The following is a 24,742-nucleotide window of genomic DNA, read 5'->3' as shown; positions in this document are numbered from 1 at the left end:
TTAATCTGTTGCTCTGTAACAGAGTTCTTAATTTCTTTCCTCTCAGTTATTTGAAAAACAACTGAGAATTCTATCTATTGTACTCGGTGGCCACAAGGACAAGTTTGTGCACCGCAAAGGTGCCAAGTGAACAATTATGGAGCATCTGTAAGGGCTAAACTTAATGGAATTGAAAAACAATTCTAAAGAGCTCCCTAGGCTAACCCTCCCTTTGTGGAGGATGTAGCAAGGTCATTATATCTAATTTAGCTCCGAGGTCATTCTGAAACCAATCTGACCCAGGGTAGCCTGGATTGTTTTCTAACAACCCTGAAGTGACTCCAGGGGACGTCAACAGGATGTAGTCACTAGGGAAGTTCAAAGAGAATATACTATGGATATCTAGTAATGTCATTAAATAATTTTTTGGGACATACTTGCCTGGGCCCCTCCCTCCTTCCACCTATCCTTGGATCTGACTCAAGAAAATCTAGGTTTTTAAAGGGTTTACACCTCCACATTGAAAGACTTCTTTTGGTGAAGAGTACATTTTACTGTGTGTGTGTGTGTGTGTGTGTGTGTGTGTGTGTGTGTTGGAGGAAGGGAGGGACACATGGGAATGGAAACTTTTTCAAGGATTGTTGTATTATTTATATCTTTCTGCTCACTTATATAGGTTCAAGTGATGTGCCTTCTAGTATTTGCTCAAATTGTTAGAATTGCCTCTCTCCCCATAGAAACATGGATGAGACAGAAACATCAGTTGGCTGCCTCCTGCCCCCTACTGGGGATCGAGCCCACAACCTGGGTGTGTGCCCTGACCAGGAATCCAACCAGCAACTTCTTGGTGCATGGGATGATGCTAAACCAATTGAGCCACATCCACTGGGCCCCTCCTTGATTTTTTTAGTTGGTGGATGCACATCAGTTGTTGGATGGCTGCCAGTGCCTGTGGGTGCCCTGTTCTTCATCCTGTGTCAGTGTTTTATCATTTTTCCACTTGGGTGCCAACAAGTGAGTGTGGTTCATCTGGTCTGTGCCCCCATTCTCTATTTTTACAGCAGAGGATTAAGTCAGTTACAAAGGTGTTTTTCCTTGGTCCATTGAAGACTCACTGAGTTAATGGAAGATCATGAACAAATTTCTCTTTTCAGGGAGTGATGAACTCTGGAGGTCAAAGAATAATGTTTGTATGTGGTTACTCACCATATCAAGAAAAGTTAATTTTTCTTACTGGAGATATTTTTTCTAAAACAATCAACTGAGAGGACACATCCAGCACTGTGGCTGTTGTCTCCTTTACCCATGTGACTTTGCTGGGTGAGTCATTCTGCATTGTTTATCCAGAATTCACAGCTTTTATGCTGTCCTTCAAATAATAATGTACTTTGTTACACCTGGTAGAAGCTTACTAATCACAAACTGAATTATTTAGGGGATTTTTGAAAAACCAATTTAGACACCTTTAATCTCACAAACTTAAGATCAAGGCTTATGATATTGTAAGACTGTGGCAATATACAGACTTGTGCAATGTCATTTTGACAGGTGATGATGGAAAATGAAAGCATATCTACAACCACATTTCTTCAATGTGATAAGTTCCTAGGGCATTCAGGGATTATTATTTTTAAAATGTGCTTGATGCCTGCCACTTTGCTACCAAAAATAAGCTAGTCTGAGGGGGCTAAGTGTTAGAGGACATTCCTGGCAACTATTTCGTCTGGGACCATTTGTGACAGCATTCTTGACTTCTTTTTTACTACTTTCTTTCTCTGTTTTCCAACCAAACCAATTTCTGACAAAAGAGCTGGGGCATTTTTTTTTTAAAGAAAACCAAATATACTTTTTACTGCCAAAATGTATAATGGGAAAATTATTAATTTAAGCTGGTAGTTTATCTCGACCATTTCAGAACATCTAACTGTTAACAGGAGTCAGCGCCGTCAAACACATGTACTGCAATACTGTTTTAGGAAGCAGGAGAGAAGATGGGGGCGGGGGGTGCGGGATCATTATGTTTGAGCCAGAAAATCTGCAGTCAGGGAGCTCAAAAGTTCTTTGTTAATAGGCCTATGACCTTGAACAAGTTACTTTGCCTATCTGGGTCTTCAGCTGTTCCATGCAGCCAAAAATGACTGTCCAATGCGAGTCTGTTGTGGCCAAGACCTTAAAAGTGTTTCAGTGGTGAAAGTCATCATTGATTTGGAGAGTCACACTGATAAGACACACTGCAGCACACAAATCCAATGCTTTGTGATTTTACACTGCACCGATGTGCAAACTAGTGGATGTGCACGGGCTTCATCTACTTCCCTGCAGGTAAAGGAGTTTATTTTCAGAAAAGAACAGAGGGGACTCTGGCTCTGGGGGAAGATGAGTGCCAGAGGGGTTTTGCGGAGTGGACTTGCAGAGAAACTGGCTTCGGGGTAAAACTGAGATCCCAGGTTGCAGACACTTTAAGGGAGGGGAGGTGTCATTTGAGTCTTTTACACAACAAGGATAACAGTGACCACCCGCCACAGGACGTGGCACTAGGAGGAACCACTCCAGGGAATGACCCAAGATACTTACAATGTCACCAAGATATTTACAAATAAATCCGGATGCTCACTGCAGCAGGGAGGGCGGGGAAGAGGACAGAGGGAGGACACGGGTTCCAGAGACTTCTGCTTTTAGGACTCAGGTGGCACAGTGAGCGTGCCCTTGAGGAAGAGGGTTGGGAGGGCAGGGAGCAGTCCCCGGGAGGAGGCCGTTACCGTCCCCCGGTTCCACGCGCCCTTTTCCCGCGCCCCCGGCTCAGCGGGTTCGGGCGCATCCAGGGTACCCGCTTCCCGCGTCTCCACGCCCACGCGAGTCCCCAGCTCGGCTTCACCCCGCCCAGCGCCGCCGCGTCCCACTCGCCCACCCGGTAACGGTTTCTGGACCGGCGGCCTAAGACCTCCCTCCTCCCGGCTCGAGAGCCGCAGTGGCGCGCGGTTTGGAGAGGGGTAGTCCGCCCCGGAACCGACGTGAGCGCCGGGGCGGGGTCGGTGGAGGGGACCCAGGGATCCCCCGCCCCCGAATTCAGGCGGGTCCTCCCCGCACCTCACTCCCAGTCCCGAACGCCCCCTCCGCTCCTCCTGACGAGCCCCACGCTAGGTCCCTCCTTAGACCTCCTCGCCATTCCACCCCTCGGCTCGCTGCTCCTCCCCCTCCGCCCCCGGTCCCTCCGCCCCCCGCGGCTCTCACGCGCAGCCGAATTCCGCGCGCCGCCTCCGTCAGAGCCAAGCCGGCGGCTCCACGGAGCAGCAGCCTCTGCCGCCACCGCCGGGCCCTCCGCTTCCCCTCCCGGTCCCGCCCCCGCCCCTGGAGCCCCAGTCCCTGTCCCCCACCCTCTCCATCCCTCCCTCCTTCTTCCCTCCCCCTCTGCTCTCCTTGCGGCTGCAGCCCCAGCCCGGCGCTCCAGCGGGGCTGCCGGGAGGGCGGCGGCGGCACCATGAGCTTTGAGAGCGACCACGGCAGCAGTTGGTGCCGCGGGGCAGAGAGCGGGTACGCCGAGCCACCTCCGCCGCCGCCGCCGCCGCCGCCGCCGCCACCGCCACCACCGGGGGAACCGACATCAGCCTCCGCTCCCTCGCGCTACCCGCCGCCGCTGCCCGCGCCGCCTGCGTCCCCCGAGCGCCCCGCGAAGCTCGACGAGCCGCCGGCGGGGGTGGTCCCGCGGCGCAGGGGCGCGGATGAGCTGCCCCCGCCGCCGCCGCTGCCCCTGCCACCCGCGGGCCAGGAGGTGTCGGTGGCTGGCGACTCCGGGGAAGGTCCGAGGCGCCTTCCAGAGGCGGCGGTCCCCGAAGCGGCGGCGGGGCAGGGCAGCCCTGGGGAGCCTGAGGCCGGCGCGGGCGGAGAGGGCGAGCGGCAGGGCGCCGGCGACCAGCCTGAGACGCGCTCGGTGTGTAGCAGCCGCAGCAGCAGCAGCGGCTGCGGCGGCGGTGGCGATCAGCGTGCCGGGCACCAGCACCAGCACCACCAGCCCATCTGCAAGATCTGCTTCCAGGGCGCTGAGCAGGTAGGGCCCGGCGGGACCCGGGGCAGCCGCGGCGGGGCTCGGGGGAGGATGGTCTGTCTGGTCTCTCTCGCGACGGCCGACCTTCAGCACCACGGACAGCGCTCGCTTCTCGCCGCCCCGCTGCGCTGCGTGGCCGGTCTGGTCCCTGGACTGAGAGGTGTGTACTGTGTGTTCGCCTTTCCATTTCTGTGTAGGCAGATGAAAATGTCCCGGGGACGACTACAGGGTTTCATTTCACCTGCACTTTTCCCCCCTATCTGGTTTTGCAGTTACACATTCCTCAGGTGTTTTGATGATACTGCCGTAAGTATCTTTTATTTACCAAATGGATTTTGGTTTATACATAGAAACAAACCTATGTCCTTTTTCTACAAATGTATCCTGAGGCAGATTGTCTTAGAATACAAACTGGGGCGAGTCATGTCAAAACCAGAGGGCAGCGCCTTCCCTTCTTGCAAATTTTGGTGACTTCATCTCATGATGTGACAAGCATGGTACACTTACACAGAAGAAGTAGGAATGTACTTTTGCCCTGTGAAAGAGAGGCTATTTAGACAACTACGTACTTTGTATTTTATTAGAATCAATTCTAAAATATAAACTCCATTAGAGGTGCATGCAGTACTCATGGATACATCGGGATAATATATTACTCTTACAAAATGTGTGGTCTGAGAAAACATTAGGTTTAATATTTTTACAAGTAAGGAAATTGCATAAGAATATGAAGGCTTTCGGGAAATATAGTGCCCCAAGTCAATATTTATGATGCTACCTTTAGAAGAAAATAAAAGCATCAAGCTGTTGCAAGCTGCTTTCTGGGATGCCATGCATTTCTTCTTTAGCAATGATTAAGAATAACTGCAGAGGAAATGCATCTGACCATCCACTTAAAAGTTATTAAAGAGATTTAATAGTACAGCTTTCCCTTAGGAGTATTGGGAGCTACATCTTGCAGACAGTTTGTATGTTGGTAGAACATTTATGTCATAACTCTAAGCAATATCTTTGAAATAGTTTTAAGACTTCAGTTTCATTCTCATCAGAGGTATAAAAATTTACTTTCATTTTCTAGGATACAGTTTGATGCTGATATCCTTCTGGGTAACTGGCTTTGAAAGAAAAGAAAGCAAGTATTAGATTTTTAAAATAGAGAAACAAATATAAATATTCACATGAGCTGTTTTGTTTTCAGGGGGAGCTGTTGAACCCCTGCCGATGTGATGGGTCAGTTCGGTATACACATCAGCTGTGCCTGCTAAAGTGGATCAGTGAGAGGGGTTCCTGGACCTGTGAACTCTGCTGTTACAGATACCATGTCATAGCCATTAAAATGAAACAACCTTGCCAGGTAAACATTTGTGACAATTTTCCCCCTGAAATAATGTTGCTAAACATATGTGCACTTGAATTTAGCTATTACTAGGGTTATTTACATATGCTACTTAAAAACATTTTACACAACTCATGGTAAAATCAAGATTTAGAATTTGTAGAGATGTTCTTTGAGAATTCTGCGACATTGGTATCTGAGAAACTCAAAATACATTTTATCAAATGGTTTCCTTTATTAATTTGTTATTTGTTGATGAAATTGTACCCATCTTTGTTTCTAAAACGAAAGGTTGGTAAAATGTCTTATACTCTAATTAAATCAATTTTATTAGTTAGACATGTTCACAATTTATTTTGGAAACACTTTGTTAATTTAAGCACTGAAAACCTGGATGAGCTCAAGTTATGTAAAACAAATGCAAGTAAAGCTGAACTTTACTAGCCTGGAAACTTTGATTGTCCCCTTATTCAAAGAATAATGTATAGAACTTAGTCCTAATCTGAATACTTTTTCCACGCCACTAGGCTTTTTCATATGAAGTTTTTTTTGTGTGTTTTTTTTTTTCACCGTTAGCTTTTGATTACTTGCATTCTTTGCTGTGGTCATCTATATAGTAGATGTAGAAGTATTCCCAGCAGCTACTCTCAATAATGTTACCGAAGTGGTATATATCCTTAAACTTTTTTTGTATGTATAATGAAATAATAGCACAATACCCATAAACTTGCAAATGCCCTTGGAAAAACAAGCTTTTTTTTGGTCATGATGGAACTGATTCAGTCCTTTGAAAACACTGATGTAAATAACATAAAATACAAAATAGTGTGGATGACATCTTAAACTAAAGCAGAATAGTGTGTAATTGATAAGATCCGTAGTGACATAGGGCCAAAGTTAAACAGACATACAAGAGTAGGGTTCAAAGCACAGAGACAAAGGAGATAATGGAAGGGAAAGTAAGAGGGAATTGAAAAGTTAGGAAGGAAAGAAAATCATAAAATCTAATGGTCCATGTTTCTATTTAAAATACCAAATTTAGCCCAGCCAGTGTTGCTCAGTGGTTGAACCAGGAGGTCGTGGTTCGATTCCCTGTCAGGGCACATGCCCAGGCTGTGGGCTTGATCCCTAGTGTGGGATGTGCAGGAGGCAGCTGATCAATGATTCTCTCATATCATTGATGTTTCTCTCTCACTCCCTCTCTCTTCATCTCTGATATAAATAAAAACATATTATAAAAAAATATCAAATTTAGTTTGTATTGAGCAGTATAAAACAGGTGACATTTCTATTGTTTGCAGAAGAAATCTGAAAGCTGAATTACTACTGCATTAATAATTTAAATTTCATAGTTTTTAATTTATCCTTCACATAATTTGCAATTAATTTGCATCTTTGATTGTCACCAGTTAAGGCATGATCATCAGGCATGAAATGAAAATATCAATTTTTTCAAGCTGACCTAAGGCTTATAAGTAATTTGAAAAGAAAAAGAATAACTAATGTGGATGAGTGATGTTATCATGCTGAAGATAGGCATGAACCTGACACATTTTCCCAGAACTTCTAATTGATTGAGCTCTTTGGGTATACATTTATGGATCCATCATAGTTGTCTTGAAAACAGATGGAACCATGTCCAAAGGTCAGAATATGCGTAGTATAATTGAATCTACAATAATTTTGTGAATTAATATGTGGAAATGACAAATAGAGAGCTTTGGGGCTCTAGTGAAAAATCTCATGAAAAGTGCTATAGTTGCATGTTCAAGAGCTGAGCTAGAATACCAATATTTTAAAAGCTTAAACTTACTCTACTCTGTATTAATTCATTTGGGATGATTACTTTTGAAGAAAGTAGATATAGATCCTTGATATAATTTTAAACTGTAAAAGAGACAATGTGCTGGGGCAAAAATACAATTTACTAATAATTCTAATCCTATAGCAAAATGAATTAATTACAACTATATTTCGCTTATTTAAGAAATATTTAATAATTATTTTAACAAAAGCAATTTTTCCAGAGTATGTATATGAGATGGCCAAAAAAATCCAACCAAAACAATAAGCAACCAAAACAATAAATTAACCCAGTATTAAGGATTAATTTTATGACCTATGTAAATACTACCATGATTTGTAACCTGGTCTGTTTATTTTAGTGACCTAGATTATAGCTTAGATCATGCCAGAGAAAAGAGCTTTCTAGGACTGCAGGGTATGTATTTAAAGCTCAATCCTCTTAATGGACAGGAATCAGTTATAAAGTTCCCAAAGTGTGGATCCTTATACCTGGGAGTAGTTTATCCTCAATGAAGTTTGAATAATTGTCAGACATTTCTGTTATGAATGACCCATAAATGGAGCATTTACTCTGATTTTTTGGTTTTCTCCTGTGCTGCTTTGAGGTCAGTTAGAATTAGCATTTATTACAGTCACTGTGGTATGGCAGACATCGAATAAGCAGCATGTTGTGGCCCTCACCTTCACTTTCCACATCCTTCTGTCCCAAGTATAGAGCCCTCACATAGCTTTGAGCGGGTCGTTTCTTGGACGTAAAACTGACTAGAGAATAAATAATAAGAGAGAACATTTTCTGAGTTCTTACTCTGTGCCAGGCACTGTTCTAAGTGCTCTACATGTATGTACCAATATTGATATTTAATCTTCATAACAAACCTAAGAGATAGGGAATATTACTATCTCTACTTTACACAAAGGGAAACTGAAGCACAGAAAAGTAAAGTAGCTTCCACTTGATACATACCTAGTAAAAGGCAAAATCAGGATTCAAACTTAGTCTGGTTCCTAGGTCCATGGTCTTAGCTGCCATGCTTTATACTGGAAAGGGTTCTTCTCAACTCCATCGTAGCCAACCTCACGTTTTTGAGTCAAGCAGCAACTGGTTTCAACCTGATCTCTAAGATGGTCTAGAAAGGCATTGGCTGTCTATTGCTGCATAGCAAACCATCTCAAATAATCAGTGGTCTAAACAGCTATCATTTATTACCCCTTTGGGTTGATTGAGGTCAGCTGGGAGGTTCTGCACATGTGGCATCATCTGGAGCTAACTTCATCCAGAGGTCTGACTGGATTGAGACATCCAGGGCTTACTCATTTCACTCATTCTTGGTGCTGGCGTTTGTCTGGGAGCTCAGTTGGGGCTGTCAACTAGTACTTCAGTTCTCTTCCTATGTGACTTGGACGTCTCACAATATTGGGTTGGGTTCCACGAAAGCAGAAGTCACAGATCTTAAGGCCCAACCTTGGGAGTGACTGTTTCGTGTCTGCTGCTTTCTCCTCATTAAAGCAAGCCACACGACCAACTCAGACTCAAGAGAAGAAAAATGGACTCTACCTCGGGGGTCTGCCCTTTTTAAAAAGGAGTATCTATCTTTAATTTACCATAGGAGCTAGCTTCTGAAATGGCTCTATTTACTTACCCTGGTCTCTGCATTTGGTCCAGACTGGTCAGCAGGCACCCACCATAATTTCTCTCCCAGGGCCCAGAAACAGAGAAGGTTTAGAAAAATGAATGAAAGGTTGACTCCCTCAGCAGTGCTAGACCAATATCCTCAAGTACTTTCAGAAGTGATTATTATCATGCTGTGCCTCCTGGTGTGCAGAGGGACCTGGGGACAGGAGGGAAAGGAGCAGTTAGCCAGGAAGCAGGTGTGTGTGAGGGAAATATGCTGCCAAAAGTCTACAACCTTAGTTTTACTTGTTTTTCTCATTGAGATTAGAAGTCTGAACATTTGGGTCTAAACCTACCCGTTTCATGGGATTTCAGTGATGCTCAACAACATGACCCAGTAGAAAACTGATGTATCTTTTATAACATTTTTAAATGTTAATTGCTGTATCACTAGCAGTAGAAGTTAATTAAGACATTTGAAGTAATTAACATGCATTCACCCTCCTACCTGCTTCTAGAATGTATTTTATTGATTAACATAGTCAAGATGATGCATTAATATTAATGTATAAGTAAAAGCCAATCCTGTTTTGAATCTCGTAGTGTGGCATAAAATTTGTAAAATGTAAGAACACATAAGATCAAAGATATATTTTAGATGTGACATAGTAAGCTAGTTAAGCTATATTCAAGTTTGTGAATGCTTTTAGTACTTTGTCAAGAAATATAGGTGCTTGAAGAGATAATATTTACTAGATAAAGTATTATACGGGAAACTTCAAACTTCCTGTGCGAAACGAACTGTATTTTCTAAACATAGAAAATACAATGTAAGTGGATGGTAAGAGCCTATATTACCTTGGGACAAGTTACTTTAACTCCTTGTGCCTCAGTTAATTAATCTTCAGAAGATAATAATGGCACCTATTTTAGACATTATTTTGAGAATGAAATACATTAACATGTGTAAAGTGCTTAGAATAGTGCCTGGCCCATTTTCATGTTGGCTGTGATTATTAATACATGTTCAAGCAGATGGGGCCCTTCAGTTGCTCTCTGCAATGACGCTCACTGGCCCCTGTGGTTTTCTTCAGGCTCATGTCACCTAAGTGAAGTTAATGACTCCTCTTTTCATTTCATTCTTTATCCCTGGATTTTTGCTCCCTTTTCCTGTACGAGCCCATCTAAGTTTCTGGCTAAACTTGTTACTGTAAATAATGAATGGACCAGCATTTTAAAAATCAGATGTAATGAGATATAGTGGACTCAGCACAGGGGAGCATATTTACTCTCCAGATGTCCCTCCCTGTGGGGCTCTGGGGCTCTGCTGGAGGTATGAGACGCTTTTATATGTGGCCAAGCAACAGGGCAGTGCTGTTCAGCGAGCTCAAGCAGCCTTGGTTTGTTTACACTTTGGCAGGAGGTGGGGGAGCCCAGAGTTCCCTGGGGTAGCCATGAAAGGGCACAGGCAGGTGACCAAGCATCAGTCCTGAATAGTGGCATCCATCAGATTTCCTTCCTCCTTCTTTGTTGCTCAGAGCACCAGAGGAAAGGGCTGGGAAGGGACTTGCCTGGAAGGGATGGGGACTTACAGGTAGGCCATGTACCTTGCAGAGATGAGGCCCCTGGCCATTTTTACTAACCTCTAACATTTTTACTAGCCTTCTTCCTGCTTTTCCTTTGAACACTTATCATGTGCTGTCAGCAACAGGTCTCACAGCAGTGAGAATGACAAGAGAGTCTCCTAGGAAGGAGAATAACTTGAGAGTATTTTTCATTTTTACCCATATTCTGAAAGCCCTGGGATTCATCATGACAGTTTTGAATTACAGAGGAAGTTGGCACCAGGTAGGTTCATCTTGGCAAAGGTTCTAAGATACAGCTTCTGGATGTATCTGTAACGTCTTTATAGAACTTTAATTAACTTCTTGAGGACCCTGGCATCATTATTTTCCTAATAGGGCTCTGTCATGAAAGGGGTATTTTCACCTTCAGGAGTGATTAAATTGGGAGCCGATGCACTGGGAGAGAAGCTGACAAATTACCCCTGAAAATTGACTATGATTAGAAAATGTATTAAGAAAACATCAGAGCATGAACCTTATCGGTATTGCATGCTGCCATTTGTAAAACTTCAAGGCATTTGCATTTTACGGATTAAAATGCCTGCATGCATACAACCTGGTTGACACAGCGAGCCACCGCTTTTCCTTTTTCTCAGTTACTAATGTTCTCTGTGGGTTTACTAGCAAATGGCAAGCTGAGAGGAAGCTTTTCATTGCCATGTCTGAACAACTGAGAAACAATGTTAAATGTAATATTTAAATGCATCTACTGGCAGATTTTATGGTATTTAAATGTCAAAATAAGGGACATATTACAAGATAGTTCGCTTGCCTTTAAAAGTATCTGCTTTCATTTGCTTACTAATTTTTAAAACATAAATGTTCACTTTACTCACTAGAGAGATTAATGATTCTCTACTGAATAAAATATGGAAATTATTCTCTGCCCACTACTTCTAGCTGTCTTATTTATTGTATAGGCTACATGATTTTACAGTTTGTCTTAAAGTCAGATGGTTCTGAGATGGTATTAAAAAGAGTAGGAGTCCATGTAGGGCTTTGTGTGTGGTGTTTGCGTTTACCCTTTAGAGAAAGAGGATTGAGGATGATACTCTCTAGAGCTTTCTTCTCCGCGTGTATCTGCTTTTCCACGTGTATCTATTTTCCTGGCTCTTTTTAGTGCATGTCCCTTTGATACCTTTCTCTTTGTTCTTTTGGTTCCTTCACTCAGCTGCCTGTAGGAGAAAGAACCTCTTCCTGGGTGGAGCTGGGCAGTCTTACTGGTCAAAGAAGTTAGAGGGCTAAGATTTGGGAGTGATTGGGCAGAGGAATCTTGTTGTGGCTCCAAAAGGTCATCTGATAACATTTATCTTGTTATTTAAACCAAAGGTCAGCAAATCTTTTCTCTGGGTAGTAAATATTTTAGGTTTTAAGGGCCACCCTAACCACTGTCCCAGTAGAAAAGCAGTAATAGACACTATATAAATGAATGACATGTTTGTGTTCCAATAAAACTTTAATTGTACACCTGACATTTGAATTTCGTATAACCTCGGTGCATCAGGAACTAGAGTCCTCCCTTTGCTTCCCCCCTCCCCCAACCCTTTAACATTGAAAAGCTGCTGGACAACACAAAAACAGGTGGTGAGCTGGATTTGGCCCACCTGGATTCGGCAGTAATTTGCCAACCTCTGATATAAACAACTGGCATATTGATATGGACTTAGGTGCTTTCTAACCTCTTAGAAAGTTCAGTGAGTGAAGTGTTTTACAATTTTCATATGTTTCTTTGTAATTTTCAGCGAAGTCATTATAAGCTTATGCCATTCACAAAATGGTGATATTGTAGCTCTATAACAACATGCTATCAACTCCTTAATTTTAAATATTAACACCAGTGTGTCTTCTAAATAGTTTTGTGATTGTCTCAGTCTGAAATCTGAAATTTCCAGTAGTTTCAGTTGTCAGAAGCAGAAGGCGGGGACATTCAGAATAAGCCCTCGGTGTCCCTGGAACAGGCTGCCCTCTCCTTTCTGTAAGATTTGGATGCATTTAAGCAGGTGTTCCCAGGTTCTCTGCAGCCCAGAAGGAGTGCTTAGGATATCTTTTTTAAATGTGTCAAAATGGTACTATTTTCGTTTTCTTGGTGTTTCCAGGTTTGCCTTCTAGGCACAGTAGTGAGTGGGACAGATTTTAGAACAAATTATGTAACGCAGGCCAGGAGAGCTTGAGATGCACTTTCTTGGTCACTTTGTGGGCATTTAGTGAATGTTTGTGGTATGAATGCATGAGTGAATGTTTTCATAAGGTAGAAAGAATCAAGGGGATCATGTTCCTATTTCTGCAGTGAGAAAAAGACTTAAGGAAATCAAGTTGCATTAATTGCGCACACATTTTCCCATCTACTGGCTGTCAATTTTCAGCTTACCCCTAAATTGTTCTTCTAATAATGCCATTGTGATTCTGCCCGGGCAGATATATTTGGTTCTTAGACCACAGGAAAAAGCCTTAAGAGCGGGACCTATTTTTAAAAACCTAGAATTGAAAAACAAAAGTTTCCAGTGAGACATATCTGCTCCTTTCAAAAAATGAAATGTCAGTGGATGTGAAATTACCCACGTGTGACACACTTGCTTTCTTGAGGTTGTCACTGGTTGAAGGATTTCATTTAGCGCTTGTTCATAGAATTCAGATAATTTGTTGGAAATTTTACTGTATGATCATGGGTATAGATGAGCTGCTAAGAATGTCTACTGGGAATCATTTTTTTTTTGGTGTGAAATCTGCCACCCGGCTGAGATCAAGGTGATGTGTTTTCTTGATGAGTGGTTTGTTTGTACAGTTGTAACATAACTTCAGACATGATTCTCCACTGGCGAATGCAATACTCCAGCACACGGAGATGCGTCCAGAGAACTGACTATTTCCTCCTTGCTCATATCCTGCTTTGCCTTGGCGTGGCTTTGCTGTGATGAGACTGATGTTTACCAAAAAGGCTGGAACAAAGGAAACTGGCTTCCTTCTATTTTCGGACCTTCTAAGAGTAGAATAAGATGACTCTCAGAGCCAAGCAAGAGTACTTCCGACCTTTCTGAGTGGCAGGGAGTGGACTGATGAGGAGGTAATCACCTACAATTACCAGTAAATGGATGGCTGACACTGAGGACGCAGCCAAGAAAAACGGCATGTGACTTGTGCTTTCTGTCTCCTTGGATATTTGACAGCGTCTTCCCTGTGGGCATAAGTCATGGTTCGATAGCTGTTCTATGTGATTTACCAAATGAAATCCCACAGAAGTAGAGGCGGACTGGGAGCAGTCACGTGGGAAGATGTGAAGAAACCTGGAAGCATTACTACCTGGACAAAGTCAATAAGAGAACTTAGTGGGGATGCATTTCCTATTCCATCCTTACTTTAGGTGTGGCATGCTCTGAAAATTACCGTCTAAAAAACCTGCTCTTTCTCCAGTTTTTATCTCTTTGAAATAGTTCATTGTGACTGATAACACCTGGGCCATGTCTCCTTATCTTAGTAACAGAGTTCCATGGCCTTAGCGTGCCTTTTAGTTTTGTTTCTCATGTTGGTATGCTAATTATGTGCAAGTGGCCAAGGCTTAATTTGGGCACAGGGGGCCCTCCCCATGTGCATGTAGCTCTTATTACAGGAGCCCTCTCGTCCCCCAGCACTCCTTTGTTATATATGGACTTGCAGTTGTGCCATGACTCATTTGTGTCATGACTTCGAGCCACAGAATAGTTCACATAAACAAGGAACTATTTCAAGAACTGTACATGCCTTGGTTTGTTCAGCCCGTTAAAAAAAAGATGTTAAAAAGCACGACCTCTCTCACAGCTATCAGTGGATTTTACTTAATTTGTGTGGAATAACATTCCAGAAACCACATGAACTAGTTTTGCTTTTTTCTCTGCCTCCAATCCCCCGTATTAATTTCTTTTCTATATTACATTTGCAGATTTTTAACACAAATATGCATGTAAATGCCCCCAATTAATTTAAAGAAAAATATAGAAAATAAAAAGCGTATAGAATAGAAAAGAGCACAGGATTTTCCAGGCATATATTGGGCATTCAGTAAATATTTGTTTTATCCTCTCCCTTCCATCTCTTCCTGGTCTTGACAACATCACACCCTTATTTTGAGGGGGATGGGCAAGCAGATGGGAGGTTTCCAGGAGGAACCTCCAGTCCTTTGGAAAGAAAGTAACAATAAAGGGTGATCATCCTTACCTACATTGTGTTCTCTAGGACCCAGCATGCCCAAGTTCAAATCTGGAAGTGGAAGGAAAATCTTGAATGCAAAACCATCTTTCATTGCTCTCTCAAATTGTCTTTCTTTCCCTTTCATGGTAGACTTTGGGTCATACTGCCATTGCTTCTATTAAAGTCATTTCACATATAGACAAGGCTTTCCAGCAGTTTGAGAAGTACCAGTAGGAAGTAGAAAAATGTGAAGCCAACAAGAGTAGAACCAATTTTACCAAAATTTGTTGGGTAGCTTTGGGTGACACATGGTTTGTAGGCAGTGGGGGTAGATTTTGAAACCTTTATGAGTAGTTTAGTGAAACATGTAAGAATGGGGGACAAGTCTCCCTACTTCCTGTCTATTCTCTCTCTCCTGCACCCTACTATGACTAAAGGTAGTATTGGTAGCAGAAAAGGAAATTTGAGAGAGAAATATGTTGCTTCATTTTGGACATGATTAAGCTCCCCTAGAGTAAACTTTTGGAGAAAAATACTAACCATTCTTTGAATTGCCTGTGGGAAAAATTTCAATGCTGAGTGATGATGAATGCATGGAGATGAATAACATAACGGCATAGTGATGGATTAATATGTGTTTATTTTTGGTCTAGAAAATGATTTTTTTTCATGTCAAGGGATAGCCACAAAATATTTTATCTTTGTTTTTCTACTGAGAATTACATACACAATACTTTCTTATTGGTTATTTTTTTACTCATTGAACAAATTTACCAGTACTATTTAGCAGACACTGTTCTAGAAGCAATAGCTACAGAGTTTGTTAAAAGGGGATGTCTGCTTCTAAATTTAAATTGTTGACAGTGAGGGTCAGGTAGTAAACAAGTAGATTGTGTTAATAACTGGGTGATTAACAAAGGATATGCTAGAATGAACCATGTGGTATTGGATCAGAGTGTGAAGCAACAGTGTAAACTCATGTTTTGCTTAGTATTGATACAAATGGTTACATATAAAAATATTTATAGAGATGTGCTTAATCATGGGTTAATATACAAACATGCATTTCTCATGCCTTAGAGTGACACTCCAGTAATAAAAAGCTTACCTAGCACTAGATCTTGGAATATATCCTCTGAAGAAAAGGAAAGACTACTGTAAAAGAATTAGTAAATTAATTAGTAGTAAGTCCTAAGGGAAAAAAAAACACATTGGACAAAAAAGGGGATAGGAAATGTCAAGAAGGGTGGAGAAATTTTTAGATTAGGGTGGTTAGGTAAGGCTGGCAATCCTTGATCTTTGACATTGGCAGAAATTATTCATCTGTGGCTTTTTAGAAATAGGGTGTGTTGGTGAATGTTTACCATGATTGGTTTTCCCACTGAAGCACATTTCATTCCAAGTTTTCTGTGAGTGAACTGGAGAGGTCACTATTGACAGCCTACAGTTTTATAATTTGCTTCAATATATTAAATGTCTCAATAGGGGGCCCAATTTTCTTGACCCATTTGTATATCCTGGATATTATTGTGAATATTCAAGACATTGGTTTTTAAGAATACAGTCAGACAGACTAAGGGAAAAAGACTAGTGAGAAATGTATACTAGATTCTAAGAATGACAGATGCTCGATTTGTTCTTCCTGAGTTATTTAAATTATTTATGTGGCCACGTTCACTGTTCAATCTACAGAATTATCAAGAGGTTAGGGTTGAAATAAAAGCCATTGCATATGAGAAATGTGGCCTATTTTGGATTTTAATTAGTTTTATATTGATTTTTATTAATATACTAATAATAAAACAAGTAGAAAGCTAATATTTGGCTTATTTTTTTCTTGGACAAGTACATTTTTTTTTTCTGTTAAAAACACATTTTATGAGATGGATTGTTTTTAAGAGAAGCTCTATCGTCTTACTGGATGTCATCTAGGAAACTTGGCTATTTGGAGAATGAATGTTTCAGGCTGTAATTTTCAAGGTAATGTAATTGGTCTTGTACATGACATGGCCACTATGAAAGTCATGCAATGACTTACAGAGGGGAAATGACTTTTTATGTTGCTCCCGGAGCTATAGAAATTGACATTTGTACTTCCAAAATCTATTTGAAATAAATGACTTCCATTAATCAGTGCACTGAGATGCTGGGCAGCCCATCTTTTTTGCATCTCCATCATTGACAAGAGAATATGAACATAAAGGAGTTTTGAAGGGTGAAGAAGACTCCTTCCTCCTCTCAGAAAACATTTAATAATATGGGGACATTTTGCTTGAGTTTATGGTACTTAGTTAACCAAAATGGAGTAATCAGTTCCCCAAATTTGATGGGAAATGTCATCCGGAACGTAAAACCTTTAGCTTTCAAAGGCCATAAGCATAAGCAGGTTATTAAGAATCTTTTATTCAGGAGACAAGTGATGATAATTTCATGGTTATTGATGAACAAACACAGGAAGGAAATAGATCTTGCTTAGGGTAAGTGTTATTCATGGGGCCCCTGTCTGGGTTCCCAGTATTTGCTTGATTGCCTTAGCAGTGGACTCATTTAGATCAACTGTTAAAAGTTCAAAAACTTTCAAAAAGTTCAGACTTTCAGTCAGTAGCAGCAGATTTTGAGGGTTTATATATTGGTGGTATCCCTTTCTCCAATTAGATGTCGAAAGAGCTTCACTATGCAACTCTGCCCTCTAGTGTTTCCTGTTTACTAGTCATGTCCTTGAAATTTGACCCATGGTGCACTAGGTTAGAGATATTGCTATATATATTTTATCTTGTTTGAAAATAAATTTGGTCCAGGCTCCACTTCCTTAAAAGGTTTTGATATCTGTTATTGTTTCACATAATATGTTTCAAAAAAAGATGCCTTTTAAAAAAATCTACTTAGTTTTTGATTAAATCAAACGTTTTCTGTTTTCTTTATTATACTTTGCAATTTTTGAGGGTTTGATTTTAGTCTTTTCAGAGATTTTGAAAAGCTAATCCTTAAATAGTTTAAGAATATAAAGTGTGTGAATTCAAGCAGAATGTTAAATCCATTTAAAGTTATTTTAGGGATTGCATTCAAATTTTGATTGCCTATTGACTATCTGGAATCAACAAGTTTAAATAGAAGATAATTATAGCAGCTAGTGGTTTCTGCCAAAATATTTGTAATATATTGAAAGTTAAGTATTTTATTTTATTTATTTATTTATTTATTTATTTATTTTTTGAAAGTTAAGTATTTTAGATATTTTTGTTAGATAAGACAAAAAGAATATCCCTTATTTGAATTCATGTAACTAAAAATAACCATTGACCAAATATTGGGGCAGTTTGGATATTTGAAACAGTAGCAGTAATTGCATTTTGGTTTTTATTTGGCTTTAGTTTTCTCAAAGAGCAACTTTTATTTTGCTTAGGACAACATTTTTAAAGAGAATTAGATGAGAAGCAATTTTCATGATGTAAAACTTATGGACTACATTTGAAAATGAGGTTTTTAATTGCTGATTGTTTTACTAATGGCAAGCCATTTCGCTTGAGGGGGAAAAGATTTCCAAGCAGCCTAAGTTCTTAGTTAACAACTAGAGGAACCTCAATTAAGTAGTAACTATTGAGGCACCCACTGGCCACCTGCGAAGATTCATGTTGGTGGGATGTGTGGAGAATGTGTGAAGAATGAGTCTATGGCTGATTGTGAGTCCCTAGGAAAAGCTCTGTACCTTGGAAATAACTGGGAATAACACAGAAATAGAGGAGGGACCAAGGATATATATCCTATATAATAGAAGCCTAATATGCTAAGTGTCTGGTCGTCTGGTCATCTGTTCAACCAATCAAAGCATAATATGCTAATGATATGCTAAGGCCACTCAACTGCTCACGATGACATGCACTGACCACCAGGGGGCAGACAGTCAACCGGTAGACCAGTTGACCATTCACTATGATGTGTATTGACCACCAAGGGGCAGTCGCTTGCTGCTGGAGTCCTGACCATCGAGGACTGAGCTAGATGGGCCTGACACGCCCTGGAGCCCTCCCGTGGTCCCTCCTGGCTGGCCATCCTCCCGCATTCCTCCCCGGCCCAAATTGTGCATTGGTGGGGTCCCTCAGCTTGGCCTGTGCCCTCTCCCAATCCAGGACCCCTTGGGGATTGTTGGCAAGCCGGTTTCTGCCGGATCCTGCAGGCCAGGCTGAGGGACCCCACTGGTGCACAAATTTTATATATATATATTTTTTTTGGGGGGGGGGGCGGGGAATATGGGAAATATAATTTTATTATATTTTATTTCAGAGGCACAAGGCATTTCAAGAACTGATAGTGGGTATTAGATTATTTGTCTGGAAGCACTCACATACCCTCCCCAGATCATTGAGGCCACATTTGTCTTGGTTTGATGCATAGAGAAGATGATATATTGACAATAGACAATGTGTACATTTCTCACACTGTCCCTGCCATTTTGGCAGAGCCCACCATTTATTAAGAGGTCCAAGACAACATGGCAAAGGAACCAGAAATGTCATGCTCGGTCGGGGAAAACCATGTCGCCTCTGGGGTTTCCAGGAATCACAGGTGGCATTGGGACCTGTAGGAACATGAAGCTTCTGTGAGATGATGATGTGGCCAAAACATTCACTAAACAGATGTTACATAGAGGTAAAGTGTGGTGGATTTCAAGTGAATTGATAAATGTATAAAATAAATATACTGTCTTTCACATAAAGATCTACCTTATTAAAAATTGAAATGTATTTCTAAGCTGAGATGGATTTCAGAGAATATTTAAAGACTAACCATGAAAAGAATTGACTAAATGATGGTGGTTTATTTAGAAATTGAATATCTTTTTTTAAAAAAATATAGTTTATTGATTTTTTACAGAGAGGAAGGGAGAGGGATAGAGGGTTAGAAACATCGATGAGAGAGACACATCTATCAGCTGACTCCTGCACACTCCCCATTGGGGTTGTGCCCGCAACCAAGGTACATGCCCTTGACTGGAATCGAACCTGGGACCCTTCAGTCCGCAGGCCGACGCTCTATCCACTGAGCCAAACCAGTTAGGGCTCAATTGAATATCTTGGTAGCGAATGTTTTCGTTTGGACAGCTAGAAAAATATTCTTCATCAGATGTTGATACAGTAAGAAAAGTGACCTATGCTACGTAGTGACTTTTTCCCTCAGCAGCAAACCCCAGGGTACTGAATGACACAGACACACCATAAATTAAAATTATTTTGCATGGACAATTATAACATGTTTTTAGCAGGTAAGACCTGTAGCAAAATACAGAGCACATTACTTGTTGTGGCACTAAAGGGTTGATATAAAACTGGGACATTTTTTCAATGAAATAGCATAAAGCTTCATTGACAGTAAGGAGAGAAATGCTAACATTAATAACATATCTACATTGCATGTTCTACATTAAAATATTATCATTTAATCATTTCCTAGCTGCTCCACAATGACAAAGATTAGTATTCCTGTAAAGAACTAAGAGAATATTGGCCATCGTTGAAAGCAGTTTTAGTTTATAGTCTGAAGACAAGGCCCTTACTTCGAATAAGGTGCCAGGTATATGTGGGTGACAGGCGTGTGATATAAAAAGTCATACAGAGCTCCTTATCAATGGTGAGTCAGAATTTGGCCAGCGCTTCAGAAGTAAGAGCGCTCATTTCTCCTATGGAATCAGTCTGAAATGGAATTTCTTCTAGAATTCTGATCATAAAAGCCAAACTGTGCCAGCAAAGTGACTCTACAGAGATTAAACTCTATAGTTATTATCTTTTAAGTATCTGCTAAATCCATTCAGAACTCAGTACAAAGAACATATTGCTTTTTATATATTTACAGATATTTATGGATTAAAAATAACTTGATTGCCAATCAAGCAGCAGTAGAAAGGGATGTAGATTAGGTAAATGTTTAAGCAAATCCCGACGTGTCATTTTCAGGATTGGCAATATGAAGCATGGTTGACAATGATCTGGAGCAGGAAGGTAAGAGTGTGCTTGGGTGTCTCCTGGCTGACTATGGCTGAACCTGTGATGAGCTCTGAAAATCAGCACACTTGTTCAAAGTTTGTATTGCACTACAACGACCACTACTAGATTCTTACTGGTAATAACAAAAGCTGCCATTTATTGAACTCTTATGTGCCAGGCACCTTCCAAAGTGCTTAAGAGACATTGCTACGTTTAATTCTCAAAAATACTATAAGTGAGTGGTCTAGAAAAATGTATCTTACTTTGAGGAGCTTCAGTTGTGCCAGCATTTAACAGGATTGATAAAAATCTCTGGAATTCAGAAAAATTTAAATTAGTTTGGGAAAATGGGAAAACACTTTTTAAACAGATAGGGAGCCTGAATGTTAGTTTATGAATCATGACTCATCACTATGGGATTTTGGTGCTAGGTATATGTGGGTGACAGATGTGTGATTTGAAAAGTTGTACAGAGCCCCTTATCAATTGTGAGTCAGAATTTAGCCAGTGCCAAATTACTACAAAAAAATCTAATAATTTTACTAAATAATTTTAACTACACAAGTAATTCAGGAAAACACAATATTGTTAAAATGTATGTTGAAATTTAAATAATTCAGATACTATAAAAACCAGTAATGTAAAATGGATAATCCCTCCTTTTATTTACCTCCCAGAGCCCTCCTCAACCCATTACCCTAATCCAGGCAATTACAGTTAAATGCCTACTCTGCAGCATTTTGGACTTTTTGAAGGATGCATTTACATGCATATGCATGTGTGTCTGTGTGTATCTAATTTTTTTTTTACTACCTGCCATCTTCTGAAGTTTCACTGGACAGTATGTCATTACATTTGACTCTCTATTATTCTTTTAACCAGTGCATTATAGTCTTCAGAATGAATCTAACAATGTATTTAGCAGTTTTCCTGTTGATGGACATTTAGGTAGTTTACAATCTTTCACTGTGATAAAAATGCTCCAGTGAACTCTAGACACACATTGGGTGTACTGCTAGCAGGGGTCCTCAAACTTTTTAAACAGGGGGCCAGTTCACTGTCCCTCAGACTGTTGGAGGGCCGGACTATAGGTTAAAAAAAAACTATGAACAAATTCCTATGCACACTGCACATATCTTATTTTGAAGTAAAAAAACAAAACGGGAACAAATACAATATTTGTATTTGCATGTGGCCCGCAGGCCGTAGTTTGAGGACCCCTGTGCTACAGGGTTGAATCAGCTGTGGAAATGCTGGGTTGTGGAGTATGTGCCATTGAACTTTCGATAGATACTTCCAAACTGCTCACCATCAGTGGTGTACTAATCTGACTAATCTGTACTAATATTAGCAATGCAGCACAGTGGTCATTTCCCCTATCCTCACCAATACTGGAAATCATCAATTACTGATAATTAACAAAGTAAATTATTAATGGTTTATAAATGTGATACCTTTTAATTTTAATTTGTATTTCCCTAATTACTAGTGAGGTTGAGCATTGCTTTCTATGTTTACTGACCACTGGAATTTCTGTGAGTGTGTGTATGTGTGTGAATTGTGTGTTCCTAACCTTTGCCTGTTTTTGATTGAGATCAAATTGATTAGTTTTAAAAATTTATACTCAACATCATTACAAAGTAAAACAAATATTTTTGGCCAGCTTGATCTGTCAGTTTGTTACATAACTTACCTAATTGGGACATAGACATTAACAAATTATCATGCAATTAATTTTTAAACATGGGAGTATTATCATTGTGTTACTGATTTCTAGCTTAATAGTCTTATGATTAGAAAACATACAGGGTTTGAACTAATTCTTTCAACAATTGCTGACATTTGATTTTTGGCCAAATATTTGGTTACCCTTCATAAATGTGCTTGAAAATAATGTGTTTTCTCCGGTGGTTGGGTTATCTCAGGTTTAATTGGATTGTTCAGTAGGGTTTGCTTCAGTCCTTACTGAATTGCTGAGTTCCTAAGGAGAAGGTAACAGATTTGCTGGACATATAGTTCCATAAAGCCCCTGCATCCCTTTCCCAACAATGTCAGATAGGCTTTGGTTTAGATGCCAGTGGTAGATATCCAAAATATCAGAAGGTCAGAAAAGATAGAAATTTCTTTTTTCGAAGAAGTGTCATGTCAGGTGCTCTGGGGCTGTGTGAGGGCTCTGGGTATCAGAGTCCAGCTCTTCCTCTCTCATTATCCTGATATATGTGACCTCCATCCCAAAGTTCATCTGATGTCCTAAATGGCTGCTTTAGCTCTAGAAATGTCTAGAGGCCATTTCCCAAGAAGTTGTACATAGTACGTCAGACTACATTCCATGGACTACAACTTAGTCGTATGATAACATCTAGCTGCAAGGCAAGGTAGGTAGTGTGTGGTGTTGATTCTTCTTAGCCTGTGACCAGCTGAATTTTGTGAGTTTTTTTAACATGAAAGGGATGAGTAGGTAATGAACAACAATTAGCAGTCTGTCATAAACAGTTATATCAATATATATATCCATCAACTCAATTTATTGAATACAAGTGTCTTCAAGTGTAAAGAATACCACACTTAACTTCGTGTACAATCTTTGCTAAAATATTTATAATGACACCTTTTCTATAACCTAAAACACAACCCTGAGCATGCTATATGTCCCTTCTTAAAATCCTCTTCAACTCCTGATTGCCTAGAGTCCCACTGATGCTCCCTAGCATGGTAGTCACGGTATTAGCTGAGCTGGCCACATCAGAAGTTACCAAATGTATGCCCACTTGCTGCGCATTTTATAACCTGTGAACCTGCTGAAGAATTGTTGTGGTTTTCCAGCACAAACCCGGAATACAGTCTTAGTCCCTGTGCCAGTGGCACTCCTTTCTCATTTAGAAATGCCCCTTTTTTATTTTCTACATGGAGAAATCTCCTCTTGCTTTCCAAGTCTAATCCAAAAGCCACTTGTCCGCTAAGACATCTCCGATCCCTCCAACCTGTGCGCAGTCTTCCTCCTGTGGGAGCTTCCATGTGGGAGCTTCCATGGCATTTGATCTTTTCTGTGCTTCTGCGGCTGTGCACACATTCTTTTCTTTTTTAAAATATATTTTATTGATTTTTTACAGAGAGGAAGGGAGAGAGACAGAGAGTCAGAAACATCGATGAGAGAGAAACACCGATCAGCTGCCTCCTGCACATCTCCTACTGGGGATGTGCCCGCAACCCAGGTACATGCCCTTGACCGGAATCGAACCTGGGACCTTTCAGTCCGCAGACCGACGGTCTATCCACTGAGCCAAATCGGTTTCGGCTGTGCACACATTCTTGTCTCCTCACTACACTGTGGGGGCCCAATGGCAGGATCGGTGCCTGGCCAGGTGGATAGCATTGGACAATACATCAAAAAAGCAAGTTTAATTAAGTGAATGATTGATTGTGTATAAAATCTGTGCATTTAGGGCCATCACATTTATTTTATACAACTATAAATTATCGTATTACCTTAACGTAATTGATTCTCTGTGTGGTTCAAATGACGCCGGTGGTGCTTGATCAGAGCAATAAGCAGAGAGATGCATTTAGTTCAAAGATAGCACAACTAGCTGCAGGTGATGAGAAAAACATGATGCCACTTACGGGCATATCTTAATATTTTATTATTCCAGATAGAGGAGGCAGAATTAGAAACAATTGGATTCATCCAGGGGCACTTACTTCATAAACTTTGGGAAGGAGGGATGATATACCTTGAGCTCCATTTGTGTGTCTGATTGAGGGTAAGAAATGGATGTCTGATTTTGCTGGGAAAGCTCTTTGTAGGTAATCTTATTCCGTGGTCTTATCTATCGTGTCTCAATCAGGATTCCTGGACTGGATCCTGCCAGTATTTGCCTTAGTTTTCCTAAGATGAATTAAGAAATGGCTTGAAAGAGCTTGTGACATGGATCTTGATAGCACGGTTATTACTCTTATGCCAAACATATACTCAGAACATGTGTTTTCACTATATTTTTGCATGTTGGTCCAGAAACTTTGAGCAAATCTTGTTTTTGGATAGACAGTGAAAACGTCTTTGTTAGAAAAATGGAAATGCTGATAGAAACTGTCTGGTTTATACCACACCCATTGTAAGTACACCAATCACTGGGTCTTCATATTGATGAATGCACAAAAATGCATTTGGTAGAGGTCATATATTCATAATAGAACTTTGAGTGA

At 40.7% G+C, this 24,742-nt stretch overlaps 1 protein-coding gene across 1 annotated transcript in view; it reads left to right on the top strand.

Moving 5' to 3' along the window:
• Positions 1-3,457: 3,457 nt before the first annotated feature.
• The window catches only part of MARCHF11 (membrane associated ring-CH-type finger 11), a gene marked incomplete at its 5' end in the record, with an annotated part of 88,259 nt that continues 66,974 nt past the window's right edge, over positions 3,458-24,742 (top strand). Inside the window, 2 exons of the mRNA XM_081088713.1 lie at positions 3,458-4,024; positions 5,220-5,375. Coding sequence (XP_080944839.1) covers positions 3,458-4,024; positions 5,220-5,375 — 723 coding nt within the window. The remainder of the gene's footprint in view (positions 4,025-5,219; positions 5,376-24,742) is intronic.

The sequence above is a fragment of the Myotis nattereri genome, assembly GCF_964212035.1.
Source record: "Myotis nattereri genome assembly, chromosome: 4".
In the NCBI taxonomy this organism is placed as follows: domain Eukaryota; kingdom Metazoa; phylum Chordata; class Mammalia; order Chiroptera; family Vespertilionidae; genus Myotis; species Myotis nattereri.
Note: the sequence above shows the minus strand (reverse complement) of the source record. Positions and strands in the feature narration are given on the sequence as shown.